This window comes from Chaetodon trifascialis, chromosome 17, assembly GCF_039877785.1.
Source record: "Chaetodon trifascialis isolate fChaTrf1 chromosome 17, fChaTrf1.hap1, whole genome shotgun sequence".
In the NCBI taxonomy this organism is placed as follows: domain Eukaryota; kingdom Metazoa; phylum Chordata; class Actinopteri; order Chaetodontiformes; family Chaetodontidae; genus Chaetodon; species Chaetodon trifascialis.
In genome coordinates this window covers 13790615-13814360 of record NC_092072.1, presented here as the reverse complement: position 1 = coordinate 13814360, position 23746 = coordinate 13790615, and the positions used below count along the sequence as shown (strand labels likewise).

Genomic DNA, 23746 nt, shown 5'->3' with positions numbered 1-23746 from the left:
AGCACTTGTCATAGCAGGAAACATACAGGTGGAGCTAACAACATTAGCACAGGGCCCATTATATTAAGGTGTTCCAGTAAGTCATAACAGTCAGTTTTAATGCCATTAGTTACACCTGTGTTTGACGTGCCTGCTGCTGTGTCTCTGCCTATTTGCTTTAAAGTGCGCTATATTTACTTTCCTCCATTACGTGTGTTCAGGTGTAAAATGGGTACGATGTAGAGAGCTTTTAAAGGCTTTGCACGCTGCAACCGAAGTGGTTGTGTCCATAAAAGTCTGCCACTTCTCTACAAAAGGCCAATGCAGTGCTTTACCTTTGCAGACACGTTACCAGTGCAGAGATTCAGTCCTGTTAGCTGTACTCAGAATCCTTGTTGTATCTATCTGAGCAGATTGGACCCCATTAAATGAATTGAATTGACCTCCCTCCACCTGCTCCCCTTGTTCCAGGTTGTTTGATGTGTGTACAGTCTCTCGGACTGACAGAGAAACCAAACTCACTCTGGTCTTTGAGCACGTGGATCAGGACCTGACCACCTACCTGGAGAAGGCTCCTGACCCTGGAGTACCACCTGAGACCATCAAGGTAACCATCGCTGTTGTTTTCTAGACGTACGCGGGAGGTTTTTAATGGTCAGTGTGAGTGACATTGCTTGCTTTGCTATTAAAACATCACTGAGGAGTACATAAATGTTATTCCCAGACCGTTTTCAACATGTAGGAACTTCATTTGAAATATTACTCTCAGGTTCTGTTTGAATTATAAAGGAAGCTATTTGCTAATCTCCTGTGGCTTGAACATTGCATGACCACAGCCGTGTCTGTATGGTACCGAGTGAGTTTTCTTGGCCAGAGACCCGGAGGACGGAGAGCAGTTCCCTCCAACATCAGAGGTACCGGGGCGTTTTGAAGGGCAGCACATGTGGCAGATGGGCTCCAAATTAGAGGCTCCCTGGCTTCTCTATTTTCACTCTGCTCTCTCTCTCCAAGTTTACACTGTGTTACAGATGTAGACAGAGAAAAAATGTGTGTGAAAGTAGACTTAAAGATCTTCCCTTCATGTTTGAAAACTAATGCCGGGTGCACACTGGAGGTCTTAACTGATTTAAAAAAATGTGGGAGACCACAGACAGATTTAACAGATTTTTAATATTCTAATCATAAGAACGCACAGACCAGACGATTCCCTCGAGACGCAGGACCACACACTTGGCATTTCTATGAAAAAAATTCAGACTGCTGATTCCAGGGACTTTAGATCTCACAGAAACTCGCGTGACCGAACGTGACTTCAGAAAAAACACAAACATGGAGGCTTATACATTTTGCATCGCGAGCTGGAGGTGAGTTGGAAGTAACAGTGCCGCTTCCTGGTCAGCCTGCTCTCATTTTTTTTTTTTTCGGTTTTTGCTTAGTATCCCATGTAGGTTGTAAAAATCAAACATATTTGATATTTAGGATTCAAAATCAGGGAGACTGTGATCCAGTCGGTAACATAAAGATGATCCCTGTCTGGCCCTCTCACTGCAGGATCACTTGGACGGATAATCTGTTCAGACCAGCCTCGAATCGAGAAACCTGAGATTGTTTGGAGGCATGAATCTGACCCAAAATCTGCCCAATCTGGCTATCCTTCAAAGTAGGGCCGGCCTAAGAGTACTCAGTTTGATGCTAACAATTGTATAGTTCAACCTCTGTACCAACGATTCGAATGAAGGCACAACACACTCAAACTCATCACTATCACCAGTCCAATAAATAAATCCTCTCCGTGTCCGTTTACACTTTGCCAAAAGGTCGGAAATGGATGTGTTGCCAGCTCCTTTCCTCTGTAACTGTCTCTTTTCATTTTAATCTTTCCCACACTCAGACCCCTTTAAAATCTCTTTATCGTGTTTCACCCCAAGGTCTGTAAATGTATCGTGTACAGTACTGGAGAGGCACATCTCTATTTTTGGACAGAAGGGCCTCAAAGTTTAAAGTGTCACATTTGAAACAGAGAAGTTCTGGAAGCTTGAGTAACCGTCGGTTTTCACCCCTCGGGCCGGGTTGATGTGTGAAAGTTTTGTGTCGAGCTGTAACGTCGGTGGGATGCTGTGCAAGCGTAGACGAGTCAGGTAGATCACACCTGAGGCTTTCTCAGGGTTTGTGCTGAAGCTGATACAGTGTGTGGTTCTGTGGTTTCTATGGATATCTCAGCACTCTGTTATTAAGCTCCAAATATTGTATTCAGCTCAATGAGGACATGATACAAAAAAAGGCTGAACAATAAGATGAAGAGTGAGTTGCAACAAAAATTGTTGGACGTTGCTCCCCTCCAATTCTGATGTTGGAAGAGTTTGGGGGAGGAGGTTTTTGACGCTGTTCAGCGATCAGGCAGGCACTTGGTTTGAAGCATGTTGACCCGTTAAGGCGTGCCTCCTTCTTTAGCTTTCTCCTAACATCCATACAGCTGGAGCCTCGAGGGGACACCAGGACAATAATGGAGTGACAAGATGACATGGGCACCATCCCGTGTTATTTCTAGGACAGTGGACACTGCACAGTAACCCCCCCAGCCGCCCCCCCTTCCCAGCAACTCCATTTGCTCTCGGCTGTACCAGATGACACCAGATAGTGGATCCCAGTCCAGCAGTCCCAAATTCAGTGCACCTGTGCCCATCTGATTAAAAGTTAGCCATTCACGAGCGTCACCCTTGAATACCCCAAACAAAGGAACAACATTCACCCTCAGCCAAAGACCCTAAGTGAAAAAGAACAGACATACTTTTCCTCAAAACCAATCTACTCCCAGCACCAGACACCCCACCCTGGCCCAGCCTGTCCACTTCAGCCCCCCACCCTCCACCACCCACTCAGCCTTACTCAGACTCAAGACCCACCACATGGTCATTGATGAAAGAGGTCCTCCTCCAGGAATCAAATGAGCTGGAAGGACATCAAGCAGTCAGGCTGCCCCAGCCTCAGTGCTCCTCAGCTGGGCCAGCGCTTGGGCCTCACCCACCCTCCTCCACCACCACCGTCCAAGCTTCCACAACTCCATTCTCTGGGCCTATAAAGGGGGAGCTTAATGAAGCATGGGGAGGGAATTACACTAACGCTAACCGGCAGATGTCCCATATTGTGCCTAGCTACAATAAACAATATGGCTGCCTCTGGCACATTTGCATTAGAAAAGGAGGCGCACTCAGAAAGCCATGTTTTGACTGCATCTTGCAGAGGGCCGACTACTTTTTTCCTGGTGCTCCTGCTTTTTCAGGGTTAGATCTGTTGCCTTTTTGTGTGATTTTTGTTTCCACCTGGCCAAGTTGTTTGTGGTGGTTTCGATGGTTGAATTGCTGCCAGTTGAAGACAGTTGTGTGTTGAGCAACTCTGGTGAGTGTTCTCGCTGCTGAAATCAACTGTGTGTGAGGTTAAGGGACGTCTCACTGTTGCTCTCCATGCCACATGTGGTCTTAAACTTTGCAGTATTGATTTGGCTATTTTATAAACTTGGCTTGGGTGCAAGTGGTGCTGTTGCACATACTTGGAATAGTTTTCATTACAGCGTTTGGTGGGTAATTGATACAGCAAAGAAGATGGCACTCAGGCCAAGGGGGCCAAGATTGTTTGTGTGTTTGTGCAAGAGTCACACTTCTGAGATAATTAGTGTTTACTAGGAAATGCTGCTCAAAGGAAACACGGCGAAATGGCTATTTAAAGCAGAGAGGAACTGGTGGAGGGTGGGGGGGGCTTGCTATTGTGTCACTCCCCCCCCCCCAGCACACACACACACATACAGACACACGCACACAAAATAACCAACTGCCTGCCTCTCTCCTCTGGCCCTGTCTGTCTGCTGCCCTCCTCGCTGGGTCATGGCTGGATGGAGATGTAGAAAGGAAGGTCTGTTTATGCATCCTGCCTGCCCTTGGTCAGAGGGCACACACACACACACACACACACACAGATATATATATATACACACACACACACACACACACACACACAGATATATATATACACACACACACACACACACACACACACACACACACACACACACACACACACACACACTGTTGCACCCTTACACAGTCTGAAGTGCACACAAAGAGAAATTAAAATGTAGATACACATATATTACATTAAGACAGACCAAGGGGGACACTCAGTTTGTGGGTATAACACACACACACACACACACACACACACACACACACACACACACACACACACACACACACATTACTCCCCATCTCCACAGCATTGTGTGTGCCGCCCTGTCCCCTCCTCTATGGCCGGCACAGCAGCCAGCCCCGCGCCGTTTGCTAATGTTTTCTGCTTGAGTGTGCAGACCCCTTTGACTCACTCACCAGCTGGTCGGCCAGTGAATAGAGCTGCGGGCTCAGGTCCATGTCACTTGTGAGGTCTTGGCGGAGGGTTTTGGGGGGTGTGTGTAGGGGGCATGTGTGTGTGTATAGGGAGGGAGTGTGTGTGTTTTGGCGGGGGGGTGTACGGGGCTAGGATGCACCCGCACCACCACCAGCATCAAGTTATTTCACTTCACAAACGCCTCTTTTCTCTTCCTATCCCCACTTTGTCTCCGTGACCATGTTTGGTTTTCTAACGAGACTAAATGATTATGGAGACTTAATTTTCTGCCTCCATAAACTCTGTATTTATTTTTTTATCTATTAATAGGCCTTAAACTGAAATAGCTCTCCCTAGACTTTAGTTTATGAAGCAGTCCAAACCAAAGCTCTGCCAAAAACCACCCAGCCACAATCCCTTGTAATGACTTGTTATTTGTTTACAGGTGCAGGACCTGTTTGAGAGTCTTTTCGGTTTGAAAAGAACAAGTCTTAGCTGGTTTCCACATAGTTCATTGCTGTTCACGCCGGTTTACTTTTGCTAGTCTGTCATGGATGTGGCCATTTCTGAGGTCAGCTTTTGGGCACGAAAAGAGAACGAGCGCCAATTAAGTGGAGCAGGACAGCTGCTGAGGAACAGAGATCCATGCTTGTGCAGAGCGGGGCCTCTCCCTGCCCCTATCTTGTGTGTGTGTGTGTGTGTGTGTGTGTGTGTGTGTGTGTGTGTGTGTGTGTGTGTGTGTGTGTGTGTGTGTGTGTGTGTGTGTGTGTGTGTGTGTGTGTGTGTGTGTGTGTGTGTGTCAGTTATCAAACATCTGCTACAGTGGACAAGAAAAGACACAGGCCTCCTCTAGTTAACCCCCCCGTGCCACAATGTCTCGGCCTTTCTACTTAACTTCTCACTGCAGGGTCTTGTCATTCAGGCCTTTTGTTGCCCGGTTTGACGGAGTCATGAATTCAAATGTCGATGAAGATGTGTGTTTGTTTTGTTTTTTTTTTTCCTGAAGCCATCTGTCTTTGACGTTTTGCGAGGACCATTGAGACCGAACTATTTTGGAAATATTCACCAAATTCATCAAAATTTGTCAGGTTAGATTAATCATTCAGAGCCACATGTGAAAAACAGTCAAACTTGAGCCATCTGGTCTGTGCTGTCTGCTCAATCTCACTCTCATCAGTGTTATTTTTTTTTTTTTAACATGGCCTTAAACCTCCTCAAGCCTACTCCATCTTAGATCCTACTCATTTTAAGTTTTAATTCTGTGTCCTTGTCATGTTTCCAAAAACCCACCCCTCACTCTCTCTTTGTTCTTTCTGTTTTCTCTCGTACAGGATATGATGTACCAGCTGCTCCAGGGGCTGGACTTCCTGCACTCGCACCGCGTGGTTCACCGTGACCTGAAACCCCAGAATATCCTGGTCACCAGCGGAGGACAGATCAAACTGGCCGACTTCGGTCTCGCCCGCATCTACAGCTTCCAGATGGCGCTCACCTCTGTGGTGAGTTCTGTTTGTTCGTATTCCTCAACACAGCAGGGCCCATCCAATAGTTTCTTACAACAGAGGGGCTCAAAACAAACACTCCCAAACACTGTGAGCACGACGTTTGAATAGAGACCCAAAAGTGGGTCGCAGGATGTTTTAACTGGGTCAAAGCCACAAATAGACTTGGATAGGGGAATATCACATGTTCTAATGTATTGGTGATGTCATTTGGAGTTCAGGCCCTCATACAAACAGATTGTAACTGTATACATTGGAAAGCATTAACTCCAACATCTGCATCCTCAATCTTATCTTTGACATCTCTGACAGTCTCTTGCTGGAGACGCATTTCTCTGTGTTTCGCTTCAAACTACCCACAATAAATCTGAATGGTTTTTCTATAGCCACTAATAACAGATAATCTACCAATCTATTGAGGTACATAGACATTTGTATTGTGAGGAGAGAGCAAATTTCGATTCTTTCTCACACTGGAATTAGCAGCCCCCTCTTTTTCTTTTAGAGCGAACAGAAAGCCAAAAAAGAAAAACATCGACAGAAACAAGAGAATGACAAGAATGCACCCACCCCTCACTGATGTACAACGTTAAATGCAAAGACAGTTGTCATGTCCTCCTCTTCTCTTCTGCACATATGCTTTTATCATTGCAAATTTCTATCTTTCAACCTGCTGCTGTCTCACACACACACACACACACACACACACACACACACACACACACACACACACACACACACTGCCTTAAACTGCCGTCCCATCTCTAGAGAGTTAGATGAAAAGCGTCTAATGTGACGTAGCGGGCACTTACAGGGCATCAGTGGGTAGCTCTGCAGCACTGGGCCAAATGATAGGGTTTCTCCATGTAAAGTGAGAGCCAAGGGCCCCCGTGGTCTGTCTCAGGAATCCCTCAGTGGCTGTTGCAGACAGGGATGGGACAGACGAGGAGAGACAGACACCCCTCCCTTCCCGCTGTCGGTACTTTGATGTCCAACTGTTGAGTTCTGGGCTCTGATGACCAGATAAAGCAGAGAGAGAGACTGAAAGGAGTCTTTGGGAGAGCTTGAAATCAGAAGAGACCAGAGTTTTCAGATTAAGGTGGCCAGAACAGCAGCTGAGTGCCTTGTTAGAAGAATTTATTTACCATGAGAAGGTTTTCTGACACATGCACCCTTTAGGTTCATTTGGGGTTGGATATTTTCAGCATGTTGTGATTGTGTTTTAGCACCGGCCTTCCTGACAAATAATGCACAAGTTGTGTTTTTCTCATTATGGAGGCATCAGCGTGTGTGGCTAGCGGTGAAGCACATGTAATCAAACTGCTGAAAGTGTAAATAGTTTCGTACGCTCACAGAGACACAGATGACTTGACGTTACAATGAACGGACGACAAAACATTGATGTCGATGTTACTCATCAAATCTGCGGACGAGGCATCAGAGTGATTGGAATGCGGGATGAGTGAACGTGAGGGTCATGCAACTTTTGTCATGCTAAGCAAGCAAAGTTCATGGGAACTGCAGTCAGGCTCATCCAGTACATCCAGTAGTGCAGCATCTGCCCATCTTAAGTAAATATAAACATCCTTTGGGAAAGTATGCAAGCTTTTGTTGTGCTGGCGGCATCAGAACAGAGTGGCAGATGCCTCTGTGCCATTGTCACAGCACAACAAGAGACGAGCAGCCAGGCGAGTGGACACGAACATGTGTTCCTCCTTTCATGTCAACTAGAGCTGACGTGTGTGTACTGTACAGTAAGTCTCACGTAGTAAAGACTCATTGTGCTCCGTTAATCGGTTTCTTAAGACTGGCAGATGCCCGGTTTTATGTTAAAACCATAACATAAAGCAATTTATGACGAATCTGGGTCCTGCTGAAGAAGAAGAAGAAGAAGAAGAAGAAGAAGAAGAAGAAGAAGAAGAAGAAGAAGAAGAAGAAGAAGAAGAAGAAGAAGTTCTTGAGTGAATGAGTTAACAACATCTTCAAATGTTGTGTAGCTTTAACTTTTTTTCAGGTCATTTGAGTTTTAAACCTTTTTTGCATTCGATCAGTATTTTGTCCAGGAAAAGGTTATTTAGACTCTAAAGTAGAATATTGATGAAAGAGCGTTAGAGATGAGTTTGAATTGAAAATGACTCACTGATAATTGAAGTGTAATGATGGGGTTATTGATAGTTATTATCGCAAGTGAACCGCTGCTTTCATAATTACGACAGCAGTTATGTTGAAGTGCTGATAAACGATCGATTCTTGTCTTTGGTTATGAATTTAAAAACTTTCCCGAGCTTTTTCTGTTTGAGTAACTTGTGATTGTAGTCCAGGCCCTGAACCCGTAGCTTCTGAGTGTTATTACCAAGGGAAATTTTTGTGATTCAGATGAGACTAGTCAGTATTTTCTGAGTTAATTTCAATAATTTATCATTCTGATTGGTGATAACACACAGCAAACTTGCAGAGGAAGACGTACTTAACCATAGAATTTACATAGTGTTACACAATAGTGTGTGTGTGGTTTCACCGGAGGTTTTGACTCCAAGTAGATGTTGTACTTCATGTTTGACTAGACAGGGACACTTCTGTTGTCGAGAGTAGAATATTTACCCGGGAATTCACCTTTAGATATGAGCGCTGAGTGCCAAGTCCCTGAAACTACTCATGCACTCACACAGCAAGACTCAATGTGAATCTGTTTGTGCGCATGCTCGACTCACGCACATTTCCTTTCTAGGTTAAACGGATTTGGCCACAAAAATGAGATGGAGGTTTTGTGTGTGTGTATGTGTGTCTTTGCGTGCATGTGTGCACGCATGCGCTGGAGCGGAGCGCTGCAACGTGAGCATGGGATCTTCGGTTCTAGATTAATGTGCCTGTGTCTGGAATCCCCCTATCAGTCCAACAGACACACACAAACACACACACACACACGCGGTCGTCATTCATCCATTCAGTGTTTCCTCTTGCTAATAAAAGCAGATAATCGACACTGTACGCAGCGCACATGTACACAAATACACACAGCGCTTAAGAGGATCTTCCCCTTTGCCCAACAGACCAGCAGTTGCTTATTTAGTCACCTAATGCCACCGTTACTGGCAGACAGATGGGCTTTGGAGAACTGCTGTTGCATAAGCGAACAAGACACTTCTCTCTCACTTTCAAAGTGATTCATTTAGCACTTCTAGAATGACAAGATGGCTGAAGTGAGCATTTGCATAAAGTCGTCAAAAAGAGTCCCTCGCTCCCCTTCCCAGTGTCGCTAACTGAAAGTAGCACTCTCGTACATTCTGCTGATGATTTACCAGCAATGCTCGACTTCTCTTTTAAGCGATGAATTTGCTTTCTCACCTAGCAACACGCTGGGTTGTTAATATGTCATTGACAGAAAATGTGGTCTGTGCGCACGCATGAAAACGTGTACAGTGGAGTCTGGGTGCATTTGCACACGCATGGTTGTGTGTGACTGATGGCCCCATTGGCATCACCCACCTACCATGTTGCACATATTTCACCCTCCCCGAAAGAGAGAGAGAGGGAAGGGGGGGGGGACCACCCATTGGGTTGGTACGGGGGTCCAGATTAGGCTGCCCCTGGCAGTCCCTGGAGGTCCGTTGCTTTGTTGATGGTTTTTTAATGACCCCAGTCTGGCTAAAGGCTCATTGTGCTGCCTTGAGTGACGGGCAGATGGGAAAAGCTGACGGGTTAATCTGACATACCAGAAAAGAGTGGAGAGGGGTCTTTTTTCTGTTGAGATCCCATTTCTGACATTTCTTTTGATGTTGTTTGAATTTGGAGTAAATGCTATAGCAAAATACAAGCGAGGAGTCTGCAGTGATGCAGTGAGTCCTTTGTGTCATGCTGTTTAAAACATGACTCTCTAACATTCAACATACTCGTAAAATGAAGCAGAGCTGTCATCATCTGTGTTGGACCCATCCCGTCAGATTCAGGAGATACAGCATAAGGCTAAAAGCAGCTCCTGACTGGCTGAGGAAGGAGAGTCCTCACTTTTGGACTGTCAGGCTTTTGGTCTGAGAGCATATTGGAATATCGTTGATTTACCATGTCTCAGATCAAATTTAATTACCAACACTGTTCTAGTTCCACCAATTACAACTCGACAGAGAGAGTGACACCTTACAAATATAATGTAAAGCTTACTTCTCAAAGTTAGGCCACATACTAAAGACAATGCACGTTCAAACTAAGGTTCTGCCTCTCTCAGATAGCCAGTCATAAATTAGGATAATCAAAGCGCTGCACACGCCTGATGCAGCGATAATGAACTAAAAATATCTCCTCTGTCAATTAGACTTAGTCATCAAACCAAAATGCACTTTTCTCACATAAATCTGATTTAATCCCCCACTCATGTTGTGTAAGCAATTCATAAAACATGTCATCCACAGAAACAGGGGACAAACCCAACCTTTGGATTAACAGGAGTTTTCTCCGTTCTTCAGTAAAAGTTGCTCTCAGCAGCAGCTCAGAAGAAGGAGCTCTGAACTAGGAACTGACTTGGCTAGGAACCTTTAGCCGCATCTACGACTCCCAGTGGGAGGGTAACTGTGGAGGTGACAGAGGAGGTTAGGTCAGGTGTTGTTTTCAAAAAGATGGCTTCCAGTGACCTGACCATGGTGGTCTCTCCATCTACGTCCACACTTTGGCAACCATTGTAGTACAAGGCTGACGGGATGGTCCCATGAAACCCATTAGCTTCCACTCTCATGCATGTCATGCGCACGTCGTTGCCTTTCAAATTGGATTTGTAAAGCTCAAGGGGAATGCCACCGGAGTTTTGTGTCAGCACTTGTTGTCAAACTCTTGTGTTTTTCTAGCTGGAAACCAAAATAAACTGAGGGGCAGCCATGATTTACAGGAGATGACAAGATAAGCTTATTAGTGGCGCAAATGTTTTTTTGTCTTCCCTCTGAGCTTATCTTAAGTGACTCTATTATTGAGCTACATGACAGCCAAACTAAATAAATTGCTCCCTTTTTATTTGATCACATGAATCATTCATGTTTTATTATTATTATTATTATTATTATTATTGTTGTTGTTGTTGCTGTTGTTATTATTATTATCAATTATTTGTGCTAGCATTTTAAAAACAGCATCTTCTAAAACAATCACGTCACAGTTTCCTGTGAACTTGTTGTTGGTGACACACAACATGCAGAGTGAAACTGTTACCTGATCGAAGGTATTTTCCCAATTCTTCCCCTTAGTTCCCTCTGCGCATAGCCCTCCCACTACGATTACCAGAATAAGACACCCATATCTCAGACGACATTAAACAAATTGAAACCAGATTTCCTGCCCGTGCTCAAACAGCAGACAGGCTTTTACAATACAAAGCTTTCAAGAGCAGTCAGACTCTATTCAGTCTGAATTTGTGTTTTCACTGTGAAACTGTTTCCCATTTGTGGGCCCTTGTCTGACTGTATGAGTGTGTGTTCAAATCTGTGGGTGTGGGTCAGGGGAAAGTGCGTAGATCGGTGTTCTCTGATGTGTGGCACGCTATGATAATCTTATAAGACAGAGATGATGATGCAGATAAGATGTCTTTAAGTAGGCAGACAGCATGCTAGTTGATGAAGATTTTCCCTCATTTTGCAGTTTAAAACAAATCTTTATTTAGCAGTTTTAAGACACTGATTTTAAGAAAACTCCTTTGCAGTTCTCATGACTCCCATAATCTTTAAATGTTTAAACCGTGCAGCATCAGTAGCAATGCAACAGAGTTCAGGAACTGAGGCTGATGAAACTGAAATTTCTCAGTGATGACCGAGGATGAAGCGGACAGTCCTGTCTGTGAATCTCTCCTCTTGCCAGACAATGTGTTTCTACTCTGGACAGACAGAAAGGCAGGCAGGCAGGCAGGCAGGCAGGCAGCGGCAGGGAGAGGGAGGGGGGAAAAACCCTTTGCACTGCACGCAGGAGAGCACGTGCAGCGCACTCTGGGAATGTTTAGATATCTCCTCAAACGGCTCTGCATGGGAAAAAAAAGGAAAAGTCATCCTCTCTGCTTTGACTGTAGCCGGCTGGAGCGAAGGGGCTGGCCCCAATTTGACATAAGCAAACACACACAGTTCACACACACACATGAATAGAGGCGTACTGTACACACACACACATTCAAACGCAGACAATCGCATTGTTATTACTGTTTGCACACATATAGATATGCACCCTCACATGCACAATGCAGGTTTTATTTAGCTCGCCTTGTGTGTACCCCCTGCTAAGTGTGTCCGAAAGAGCAGCGGTAGTGCCCCCCTACACACACATGCTCACACTCTCCTCTGCACTTCACTGTATTAATTGTTGATGGTCTCTTGGCAGCGCTCCAGGTGGGGAAAAGGGGTTACTGAGCATGTGCACACACTCGCGCACACCGGCATCTGGATATTAAAGCCTTGTCTGTACCAGCAACGGCAAAGAGGAAGAGGAGGGAAAAAAAGAGAAAAAATTACAGCATATATCAGGAATTTTCCAGCTAATGATGTGCGGATGTGGTAGCACTGGGGAGAGAGAGCCACTGACTGTGCTGTCTTTGTTTCGCTCGCCGAGGGCCCCATGCTGCATTCCTGTACACTGTGCATACTTTGGCAACAGTTGTAGTGCCCCTTTTTTCTGTTTTACTGTATACAGTTTGTGTGCTGCTCTTGCACTTTTCTTTCTAGCCTTGCAGCTCTGTCTCTCCCTCCCTCAGCCTCTACCTTTCCCCCCCTTGTCTCTCTTCCGAACTGTCCCTCTCTCTCCCCTTCTTTATTTCCTTTCTTGGCTTGGTGCAGCTGTATTGTTGGGACTGTAAATTGTCCTTTTTGCAGAACAAGAGAAAGAAAGAGGGAAAGTGAGGGAGGAGTGAAATAATGGTGTTTACAACATGGCTGACTGCTAGAGCTTCGAATGGGGCCTCTCTGGAGACACAACATTACAGCCTCAGTTCCACTGTACTCTCAGAGTGCATAGTTTTGCTCATATTATTATTATAACATCCGCTCTCCCTCTCCCATACGCGGCCTGCCTATACACTCGGAGGCCTTTATCCGTTTTCCTTCCTTAGATTCACGTAGGAAGACTTTAATTTGTGGTGGATTGCTCTCAGGAATGTAATCAAATTCTAGCCTAAGACGCAAAGCATGAAACAGTTGAGCCATTTACCTGAGAGACTTAACTGCGCTGCATCGTTTATTCCCCTTTATTCAGTAATTGTTGAAAGCTAAAACCTCCAATCATGCTCTTATTGATTCAATTACAACAGTTATTTGGTCTCTGGTGCATCCAAAGTGCTTGTCTGTGAGTGTGCATGTGTGTGTGGATGGTATGTGTCTGTGTGCGCAGTGGTGCGCTTTCATCCTGGGCTTCCTCAGTGAGAGGGAATGTAAACACGGGCCCCCGGCCAAGCTCCATCAGCCCCAGTGCCTCGGGCGCTGCAGCCTTAATCCCCGGCCTCAGTCGTCCTCATGGCATCAGGTCACTAAGAAGTCCTCCTTGGAAGTCCACATGCAGAGTGTCATGAGGGCGGGGGATGAAAAATGCGGTTCCTGACAACTCTAAATGTAATTTGCCCCTGATTTGAAGGGTAATACGGGTTTATTGTAACTTGGTTTTTGTAGCTTGGACCATCATTTCTATTGGTCACTATACCTTTATGCTCATTAAAGTCATTTCTGGGATTTAAGAACACTTGAACGTAACTAAAAGTGGGGCACAAGTGGTCAAACAGGATGCCAACAAGACAGCAGTTTGTCTGTTAAATGTCTGTCTGTTAAGTATGAAGCTAATGCCAGCAGGCGATCGGCTTAGCTTAGCATAAAGACTGGGAACAGCTGGGAACGACTAGCCTGGCACTGTCCAAAGTTTAAGAAGTCCACCTACCACCGCCACTAAAGCTAACTAATTAACACATTGTGTCTCATTTGTTCCCGGAATATAAAAGGTAGAAGATATTAATTAGCGAGCTTTAGAAGTAATGCAAGGCAGCTGTTTTACCTTTGGATACAGCCAGGCTCTATGCTAAGCTAGGCTAACCATCTCTAGCTCCACATTTAACACACATAAGAGTGATCTCGATTTTCTCATCTAACTCGTGGCAAGAAAGCAACTATATGCGTGTATCAGTCTGGACTTATCCTTAAAACATCAATCACATGCTGTAGATAACTTGCATACATTTGCAGACGCACACACAAAAAGCACTTGGCACTGAAGCACGTGAATCCAGGCATAAGCAGGTGCTCACTTAGTCACGTGCAAGTACTCAAACGTAACACAAACCAAACGCCCCCGCGCTCACATGCATGCACCCTATTGTCATATTCCTCCGCTGTGCATGCACAGTGCACTGGTGGCACAGGTCCGGATGTTGAAAGTCAGACAGGCTTGGAGGTCCGGCCCAGGAGGTCTGGAGGTCCTCTGGGGCAGGAGAAGCCATTTCCTCCCTGAAGCGGAGCAGGGAGCAGACAGCAGCAGTGAGGGCTGAGGAGGATGGTGGTGGTGGTGGTGGTGAGGGGGAGGATGCTCTCAGCAGAGAGGAATTCCCAGAATGTTGTCCTTTAATCTGGAGTCAGCCTCACACACACTCTATGTCTCTCACTCTAACTCTCCCTTTTTTTTTCCTCCCTCGGCTTTATCTGACCTCCTCTGGCTTTTCTGTTACCATGCGGAAGGGAAGAGGGGTGTCAGATAGGCAGAGAGACAGATTGAAAATGCAAAGCAGCTGACCTAAGAGCAAAAGGCTGTACTGCACAGTTCAGGGCTGACTCACTCTCTCTGTGTCTGACTGTCCCACATACTTTATGTATGTACGTCTGTACCTCTGTGTTCATGTGGCCCGCACAGAGGAGGGAGAGCGTGTAATGAAGGGATATGTGAAGCAGAACAGAGAATGAGAACGGTGAGAAAGAGAGACTAAGGAAGAAGGAATGCAAACGTGGTCGGAAGAAGAGGAAGGGAAAGGGCCAAAAAAAAAAAGCACAGAAAAACATTGCAATTGGGGAATGTCCTTTTTCTTTTTACAGCAAGTCTATGTGTTGTTATAATCATCTCCATGAAAACAGTTATTACTTTGTGTGTTTAGGCCGTGACTCAGAGCACGTTCCTTTGTCAGAGTAGTAGGTTTGAGATATTTAGTGTGACAGACTTGAGACTTACTTAACACAAAGGCGTTTGAGTGTTTTTATGGCGAGCGTGAAGCCGTTTGTGATCGAAATGCATTCATGGATATTACAGGCTCTCCCACTGTTATATGTAGACTTTACTGCATTTCAGACATATGTGTTTTACAGACTCATGGGCTTACAGAAACAGGCATTTTATGGAGAGGGAACAAGAGATTGCAGGAGAGCGGGAGGAGGAATGGGTGAGGAGGATTGCTGAGTGGAAAGCAGTGCTGAGAGTGGACTGTTTGTTTGGAAATGAAAATGAGCACCCTGAATCTGAGGTCTGAGATGAGCCATTTGAGGGGCAGCGAGTTAATGATTTGACAATAACAGGCAAAGCAAAGAACAGCTTTAGTCTTGAGAAACTAGTTACGGGCCAGTTATCTTGGTGCTACAAATATCAACTAGTGCAACAAATGTGTATTAGTCTGAAGCTGAAAATAGCCCCCAACAAATGTGAATGAAAAGCATTTACCATGCAAATGAAAGCATGTGTGACCATTTTTTAGAGTTGTCCTCAGGAGGAAGCGGCTGGTTTGAGTTTGACTGTCACAGACGGGGCAGGATTTTTAAATTCATTGACAGAAAAATATAGAATACTGGCAGTCTTATCATTTAAAGCAAAGGTATAGTGAAAGACCGCCTGCCATAGATGCACAGCTGCAAAAAACCTTTCTTACAGTACAAGTAGTCACAGTGTAGTTTCAGATTGCAGTAAGCTTAAAATCTATCTTCCGGTGTGTCTGTGAGTGCATGCATGTGTGATATACATGCCTTAATCTGCAGTTGTGGCCAGGTTTTCGAATAACTCCGTATTGCACTCGGGCGGATATACCCCGAGCTCTAGGTCTGTGGTTCTTCCTAGAAGGCTCTACGTGTGTTCATGCAAGCCCTGACGTTTGACTCTGCAGGTACAGGGGTATGCAGTACACTGAAGATGCATGCATTTGAGCCTGAAGTTACAAGAGCCGCAGGAAGATGTTGACCATTTGCCTCGTATGCATCCATCCACATTTTAAAACAACAACCTGCGTCTGAGCGGTCGGTGGCTTTAGCAACGCCATGAATGGTTGACCTTTGGTTGAAAGCTGAACACTTGCACAGAACAGAAAGTTAAAAAAATCAAAGAAAGTTAGAAATAATTGCTACATAAATGAAAGCAGCGCAGCCTTGGATTTGCTTTTGTTAAAAAAACATCAATGACGTTTGGGTGCCTGACTATGTGGGCAGCTGTGCACCTTCCATTCATGTTTTTCTTTGAGGTTTCACTGTTATAAAAATCTTCAATGACCCCAACAGTCAGTCTGTTCATTCTCAGTGTCTCAGTCTCGTTTCTGGTCACGTGGCTCCGCCGACACATCTCAGCCAACTAGCCTCAACTTCCTCCCTGTTTCCACTGAAGCAGGAAGCAGGAGATGAGAAAGTATCGCACATCTGCAAAATGCAGCCCCCGGCTCTATTAATAGTGCCATTCAGTTTAGAAGCAAAAATGTGACCAAACTTTTTATTCCTCTTATCAGTCTCTGTTGGCTGCCTTGCTAAAGCATTCCAGCTCGGGGTAATGTTTGGTCACTTTGTTTGCCTCAGATGTCCAAGGCTGAACTTAGACACGGCCCCAGCATCAGCGTGTTAATATGCAAACAGTTACAATGCTAACATGCGGATGTTTAGCAGGTAAAATTTACCAGGTGCATCAGCTTAGTTTAGCCTGTTAGCATGCTAACATTGGAAGAAAGGAATGCCATTAGCTGTGCAGGTATTTGGTCAGTCTTAACCTGCTGATGCTACTAGATGCAAATCTACGGTGCAATTTAAGTTCAGTTTATCCTCTGAGGGACAAATTTCACATGAACGTGAACCTCATCGTGGTGCTAGAAGAAAAGGCAGAGGACAACATCTGTAGGACTCTGGGGACCATGAATGCCCGTACCAAACTTTACAGCGGTCCATCCAAATAGTTTTTGAGATATTTCAGTCTGGGGTGAAATGCTGGACCAGCAGACTGACCCTTGCAGCCAGCATGGCGACAACACAACTTGTTTTCCTCCAATGGGAATGAAATTAGGAAAGGATGAACAAGTGTGCTGAAATACAGCGAGAAAACACACACACACACACACACACACACACACACACACACACACACACACACACACTTTCTTGGACAGGATTAAAATCCCTGGTACTGAAATCGTCCAACCTCCCCCGGTGAAAGAAATCCTGTCTAAAAGTCTATAAACCATAAGGTTACTTGGCTGCTGACTCAAAGCAGCTTCTCGGGGGGCACTTGAGCACATGAGCAAGTGCCTGATTCGCTTTTTAATAGCTCATATTTGCCTATCTACGTCCTTCGCAGATCTTTGCTCTCATGTTACACCTACAGGCTTTGTGGACGGCATCTTAAAAGCTCTGGGTATCATTTCCAAGTTACTCCCGCGGAGCGTCCGAGCCAGCTAATAAAGATATGGAGGTGACACTGCACTCTTTCTGCTTACAAACATTCGCCTCAGACTCTAAGATCTCGATAAGCACTCTGCAGTGCCTGAGGGGGGAACTGCAGCCAAAAGCAGTTGGAAAAATCTGGAGTTTAGGAAAGCACCTGGAACCAGTCCACTCTCTTACTAGGGGTCACTGAGTTTTGTCTGGAGGCTTTCCCTACTGTAGCTGTTAACAATGCTGCTGCTTTCCTGCAGGCTATGGCTGCACGCACACGCTCACACACACTCCAAACTCCCCATAGAGTCACAGGGACAAATTTGGAAACCATGCTTAGCATGAAGTGGCACAAAATGGCTGCTCTTACACCTCAGGTGGGTGCAGGGTTGCTGGATGCAAGACAGGAAGTGTTTTGTTTTTTGTTTCTGTTTCGGCAGAGGGAGGGGGCCGGGTGGTTAATGCCGATGATAGCCGTCCTGTTATCACTTCACATGCGCAAGCCAGGTTTAGTCCAGTAAACCACTGTATTGTTTCGTTACTGGTTTTACTGCACGTACATACACACACATGTACATACAGTATTGAGTGTCCCTGGATTGCTGTGGAAAGACTGTGTGATGTGGGTACACCAAAACGGGAGCAGGGAGACGTCCTGTGCCAGATATGATTTCATGTCTTACGTAAGCATAAGATGGGGGCAGAGGAGTATTAACCCTGTGTGAGTGTGAGTGCGAGCCCCCAGCCCCCTGCATGGTGACATTTCACTGCTGCAGGCAGCTTAAACGAACTGCAAGCAACTGGGAATGATCTGTGTCCATGTGTCTTTGTATGTTGAATCTTACTTTCTTAATGATTTCTGCTGTGTGTGTGTGTGTGTGTGTGTGTGTGTGTGTGTGTGTGTGTGTGTGTGTGTGTGTGTGTGTGTGTGTGTGTGTGTGTGTGTGTGTGTGTGTGTGTGTGTGTGTGTGTGTGTGTGTGTGTGTGTTGTAGGTGGTGACACTGTGGTACAGAGCTCCAGAGGTGCTGCTCCAGTCCAGTTATGCTACTCCAGTGGACCTTTGGAGTGTCGGCTGCATCTTCGCTGAGATGTTCAGGAGACGGTGAGAGAACCAACTAAAGATCTGTCGACTGAAGTTTTGGCGCGACCCCTCGTGCTGTAAATATGCAGTGGAATAACTTGGATAAAATGGATAACTAGATAACTAAGTAAGCTTTGTGCTGCTTGTTCGCTGTGCAGCTAACCTGAAGCTGCTGGTCGGTTAGTCCATTCGCCACATTGTCCACCTGCGCTTCGCCACTGCGGGCATGGATTTCTGACCGTAAACATGGCATTGCTCACAGACAGGTTAGCTGCTCTTTAGCACAAGTAAGACATCTCAGTCCGCCACCATTTCCCAGTACCAGAAGTGTCACGTTGGATTAGAAGGACTTTTAGTCTTCTTGTCCAGGTTGAGTAAAGTGCGCAGAGAGAAACAGTTTCTCCAGCTGCTCCCAGAAAGCTGCCACATTTACCACATTTGCTGTTAAAACAACAGATTATGATCAATGACTTGGGACGTACACATACTGTATACACACATTTACATCCTCATATCCTTGTGACTGGGTCTCCTAATGGAGCTAGTACCACAGAAAGCCACCTGTCAGCCTGTGAAGTGGTTTGATTGTTGGCATGAATACTGGAGCAAAGCATTTGAGTATGAATAGATGATCGGCTGACGATCACTGGATTGTTAGCAGTAATTCCACATAGAGGAGATTTTGCATTACCAGTTCATTCTCAGTCAGTTTCTGGAGGATATTACCCACAGAAATCACCAGCCATCGTTACAGTATCCGTTATTGGGGTGTTTCTTAAACTCAACATCTTTTCTTCAAGTGACACCTGTCAGATGCGTTGTGAGCCGTCGCATTTCGGTTGGCTTATCAAACCATTACAGTAATGACAGGCTGCTTGCTGTGGTTGCAGCATGCAAGTCAAGATTCTGCTTCTTGGTATAGGTATTTGTCAGTTTGTGGTCTAACGAACTTCACACACTGGAGAGCCAAACTAATAACAGACCATTTTTCTGAAAAAAAAGAAAAAGAAGAAAAGGTTTAACGGCCTGCCTGCAGGAGAAAAAAAGACCAGGGCGTAAGGGCATGCTTTTTCATATATATATATATATATATATATATATATATATATATATATATATATATAAGTGTGTCTTGACATGTACAGTGAACTGGGGTCTGGCCAGCCTGCATGGTGTGCTTCAGAGTAGATAAGAACAGTCAGTCTGAGGTAGGGCAGAGTGCCAGGAGCAGCAGCCCTGCCTCTAATTCGAGCTTCCTTCCCCAACCGTCCCCACACCCCAACATACAGCCGCACACAACGACCCACGCTTCACTTCTGGGAGCGCAGCACAGACTCTGGCGGTGACACAGGGTGCAGGGACGGTGTCAGTCATGTGGTGTACAAATAGATGAGTGGGGAAACATAATGTTAGAAGATGCCTCTATACTGGGACAAAGGGGGTCGCTGGATATATTTTGGCCTTTGCAGTTACCAGATGTCAGTGGATAGTTTACAGCAGCACAAAACATATTCTGCTGTATACGAGCCAGTTTAGTTGCATCTGACCCCGCTCTGTCCTTATGTGCGCTCCAGCTCGTGTGTCCAGACTTCATGTGGTAGCCGTTAGAAAAACGGTGGCGCCTGACAATGTTTTATAATGCCAGATGAGATCTACACTTAAAGATGTTTACACCTAACAGAAAACAGGATAAGGAATGATAAGGGGCTGCTTTGATATTCCTGGTTTTCGTATGTGACTCAGTTTTGTTTAGAAACCACTTCAGCTGCCGTTTTATCACATCATGTTCCACCTTTTTTGATCTTTGTGTTCGGTCAGTCAGCTGATGATGAAACAATGACCACATTTTTATCTGGTATATCTGGACGGGTGTTAATGGTGGTTTCACTCAGGCTGCTCAGGCGCTCAGCATTGCCCATTTTGTTGCTTTCCTTCTTTGTTTGTCGATCAATCAATCAGTCAACCAGCCAAAAAAGTTGGTGATATAACTTTATATTAGAGTGCACATACTCATAAATACCTGGTTGCTCACTAGCATGCATATTAGTAGCATAATGGCTCTTTATTGGTCAATATAAAGCACGTTTTAAGGCCTTATTCTGGGGGTTAGGGTTATCAAGTTTCGTTATAGGTCATTAAGATCATAATTCATGTTCAGCAACTTCCTTATTTACTGTCAACGAACAGTAGTTATGAGGTTATAGAGGGAAAACTCTTGGAGAATATGGTCATGCAGAATAAGTGCTTTCACTCTAATGACTAATGTGCATGCTAATAAGCAACTATGTACCTTAATAAACATTTAATATAATATATTTGTTACCAAATTGGCAGTTTAAGTCACTTTTAAAACAGAAATTCACTTCATTTTCTTATTCCAGCTTCTCAGTCATGTGGGTTTGCTGCTTTTCTTTGTCTTATGTGATGCTGTTATTAATATCTTTGGGTTTCGGACCACTGGCTGAAGCAATTTGGAGGCAATCATTTGGTGTTTGGAAATGTTCTGACATTTTATAGATAAATCAGTTCAGAAAATGATTAGCAGAATAATCCACAATGAAAATGATCATTAGTCTCGTAGCCCTACTCAGATATGAAGGCATAACAAGTGCACACTGTTTTCAGGCCCCGAGGAAATGTCTCGTTTCGATATTTTGCCATGGATGTTTAAATGTCCAGATATAAAAACGTATATCTGATTTGTATTATGAAGTGGAAAAATCCGTTTCATTCAGGTTTGCAGCTGCGAGCAAAGCCCTCATATGGGCACATTTGTGTTTGTGCTTTGTTTGAATGGTTTCAATATGGTACAGGGTGCTAGCTAATGTATTCACAATCATGTTTGCACACAATGCCTCAGTTGAGCCTTTGACTCATTGAGGGTGAAGGTGGAAGTCAAATGTGCTTTCTGCCACACTCAGCATACGATAACACGATCATGAACAGCATAAAAATGAAATGCGTTTCATGCCTATGTAACTTTTTTAATGCTTATATGTGCACCATAGAATTGGGAGCAAATGAGCCAGAATCAGCATAAAGCAACAGTATCATTTGTGTTATGTGCGGAAGAGGCCTGTCCTCGTTCCATGCAGCGTTCCCTTAAAAACATGCACAATCTGTGATTGGCAATCCTACCTTGTCTGATAACGCTGAGCTCTGTGTGTGTGTGTGTTGTCTGGGTTAAGGTACGTCTTCTCTCACCCTGACACAATAAGCCGTAAAAAGCTTTGGTGTGTGTGTGTGTGTGTGTGTGTGTGTGTGTGTGTGTGTGTGTGTGTGTGTGTGTGTGTGTGTGTGTGTGTGTGTGTGTGTGTGTGTGTGTGTGTGTGTGTGTGTGTGTGTGTGTGTGTGTGTGTGTGTGTGTGTGTGTGTTTTCACAATCTGGCACCTGTCCAACTTTGCCTTAAGGCGGAAGGCAAGGCAGAGCCCTTTGATGGCCAGGAACAGAACATGCACACTCTCTCCCTCTCTCTCTATGTCTCTCTCTCCCGCTCTGCAGGTGATTAAGATGGCTTTTTAAAAGGCCACCTGTTAGAGATTAAAGGGCACCTGGGAGAAGCAGTGAAAGAGGGCAGGAGAAAGCAGCGTGGTTGAGGGAAAGTGCAGAACAAGAGAAGATGAGAAAACAGTTTGTTGGTTTGCAGCTCTGTTGAATTGGAGATTATAATAATTCATAGGTCGGGTACAACAAGCCAGAAATCCCCACTGGTGGTTTAATTGCCTTTGAGAGGAGCTGGTACCTAAATTGAATGGCCTTTTCTGGGACTGAATGAGAACATCACCTCAGAGGTCTCATCTGCACAATTTAGTCGCTTGATCTGTTAATCTGACAACATAAATTCACTGCCAATAATGTGTTTAATCTTGCAAAATGTCAATCACTTGTTCATTCTTTCTTCTCAAATGTGACGCTTTACTTTGTCTGTTTAGACTGTTGGCTGGAGAAAATGAGCAACCCGATGTAGGAGTATGATCATTGAAACACAGTGACAAACCCAATTCACTGTGTCACTTATGTTGCAGGCCAGAAAAGTGCGAATCCAATCTCAAAACCAATGACTCATAAAACTTCAAAGGTTCCCCCCTGAAGCACCTTCCTCTCCACTTTCATTATCAAACATGCCATGGAAAAAAAACAATCTACTGTAGCGAGAATAGTTGGGAACTTGTCAAAGGAATTTGAGCAAATATCATGCAAGTCTGCATCTGCATGGCTGGCATAGCGTCGGGGTGAGTCATGTTCAAGTGACTCGGGAAGAGAGAGCGCCTGCTTGTTGACATTTCTCCAATCGAAAAGGTTGGACACGGTGTGCTGTTAATGGTCCGGGAGAGGCCCCACATCCGTGTTGACTTTCTCACAGTTTGGAACTCAATTGATAAATCCTGAAAGATGCGCGCATGTGTGTGCGCAGTACGTCCAAGCTCGGCGCAGGCTTACATGTCCACACAGTTCACACTGACTCAGGCTCCAACACACAAAGAGCATGCAAACACACACACACACACACACACACACACACACACATCCCTCTCTCTGTTTCCCACCCAGACAGATTGAAGCTCTCACGTGCAAACATGCACACACATTCCAGAGGTTGTCTCAGTGGAATGAGGGACACAGAGCCATGTTGGCACTAAAGGAAGCGTGACTCAGCTGCCTGTCCCAACCCAGTCTCAGTCCTCCTTTCACTGCCACCCGTTTGTGCGTGCGCGTGTGTGCATATGAACCCATGCAAATCTCAGAGTGGGACACAATCCCTTTTGCGTGTGCGTGCGTTAGTACACCCTTATGTGTGTACTTGCTTGAGTGTGTGCAAGTGTGCATTTGCACTCGACTGTTGACCGTGTGTGCATGCCAGTGGCCAGCTCGATGTGAATCCAGTTATCCCCCTCCAACAAACCAACAAACCGCTCCAGGTTTAAAAATGGACCTCTTGGAATTATCAGCCCTACTTGTTTTGGCATGATGACTTTGCTGTAGGTGATTTCTTTTTTTTCTTCTTCTTCTTCTGTTGCAACAGTCAAAACTGGTTTGGTCTGATCTTAAATGGTTTTCAAACCTCAGCATTGCGCTTTACCCCAAAAAGATCTGCACGTGTGTTATGATCCTCATGAAGCAGAGGAGACATCCATTAGCCAAGGATGCCGGCTGTGGATAATTGAAACAAACACTGTCTCCATTCTACTTCCGAACTAAAGCATGTGA

General features: G+C 45.0%; 1 protein-coding gene across 2 annotated transcripts in view; it reads left to right on the top strand.

Annotated features, from left to right (window-relative positions):
* cdk6 (cyclin dependent kinase 6) overlaps window positions 1–23746 on the top strand; it is a 35976-nt gene that overhangs the window by 7067 nt on the left and 5163 nt on the right. For both annotated transcript variants that reach the window (XM_070985243.1, XM_070985244.1), the window contains exons 3-5: window positions 451–586; window positions 5685–5852; window positions 18449–18558. In XM_070985243.1, the coding sequence (XP_070841344.1) occupies window positions 451–586; window positions 5685–5852; window positions 18449–18558 (414 nt within the window). The remainder of the gene's footprint in view (window positions 1–450; window positions 587–5684; window positions 5853–18448; window positions 18559–23746) is intronic.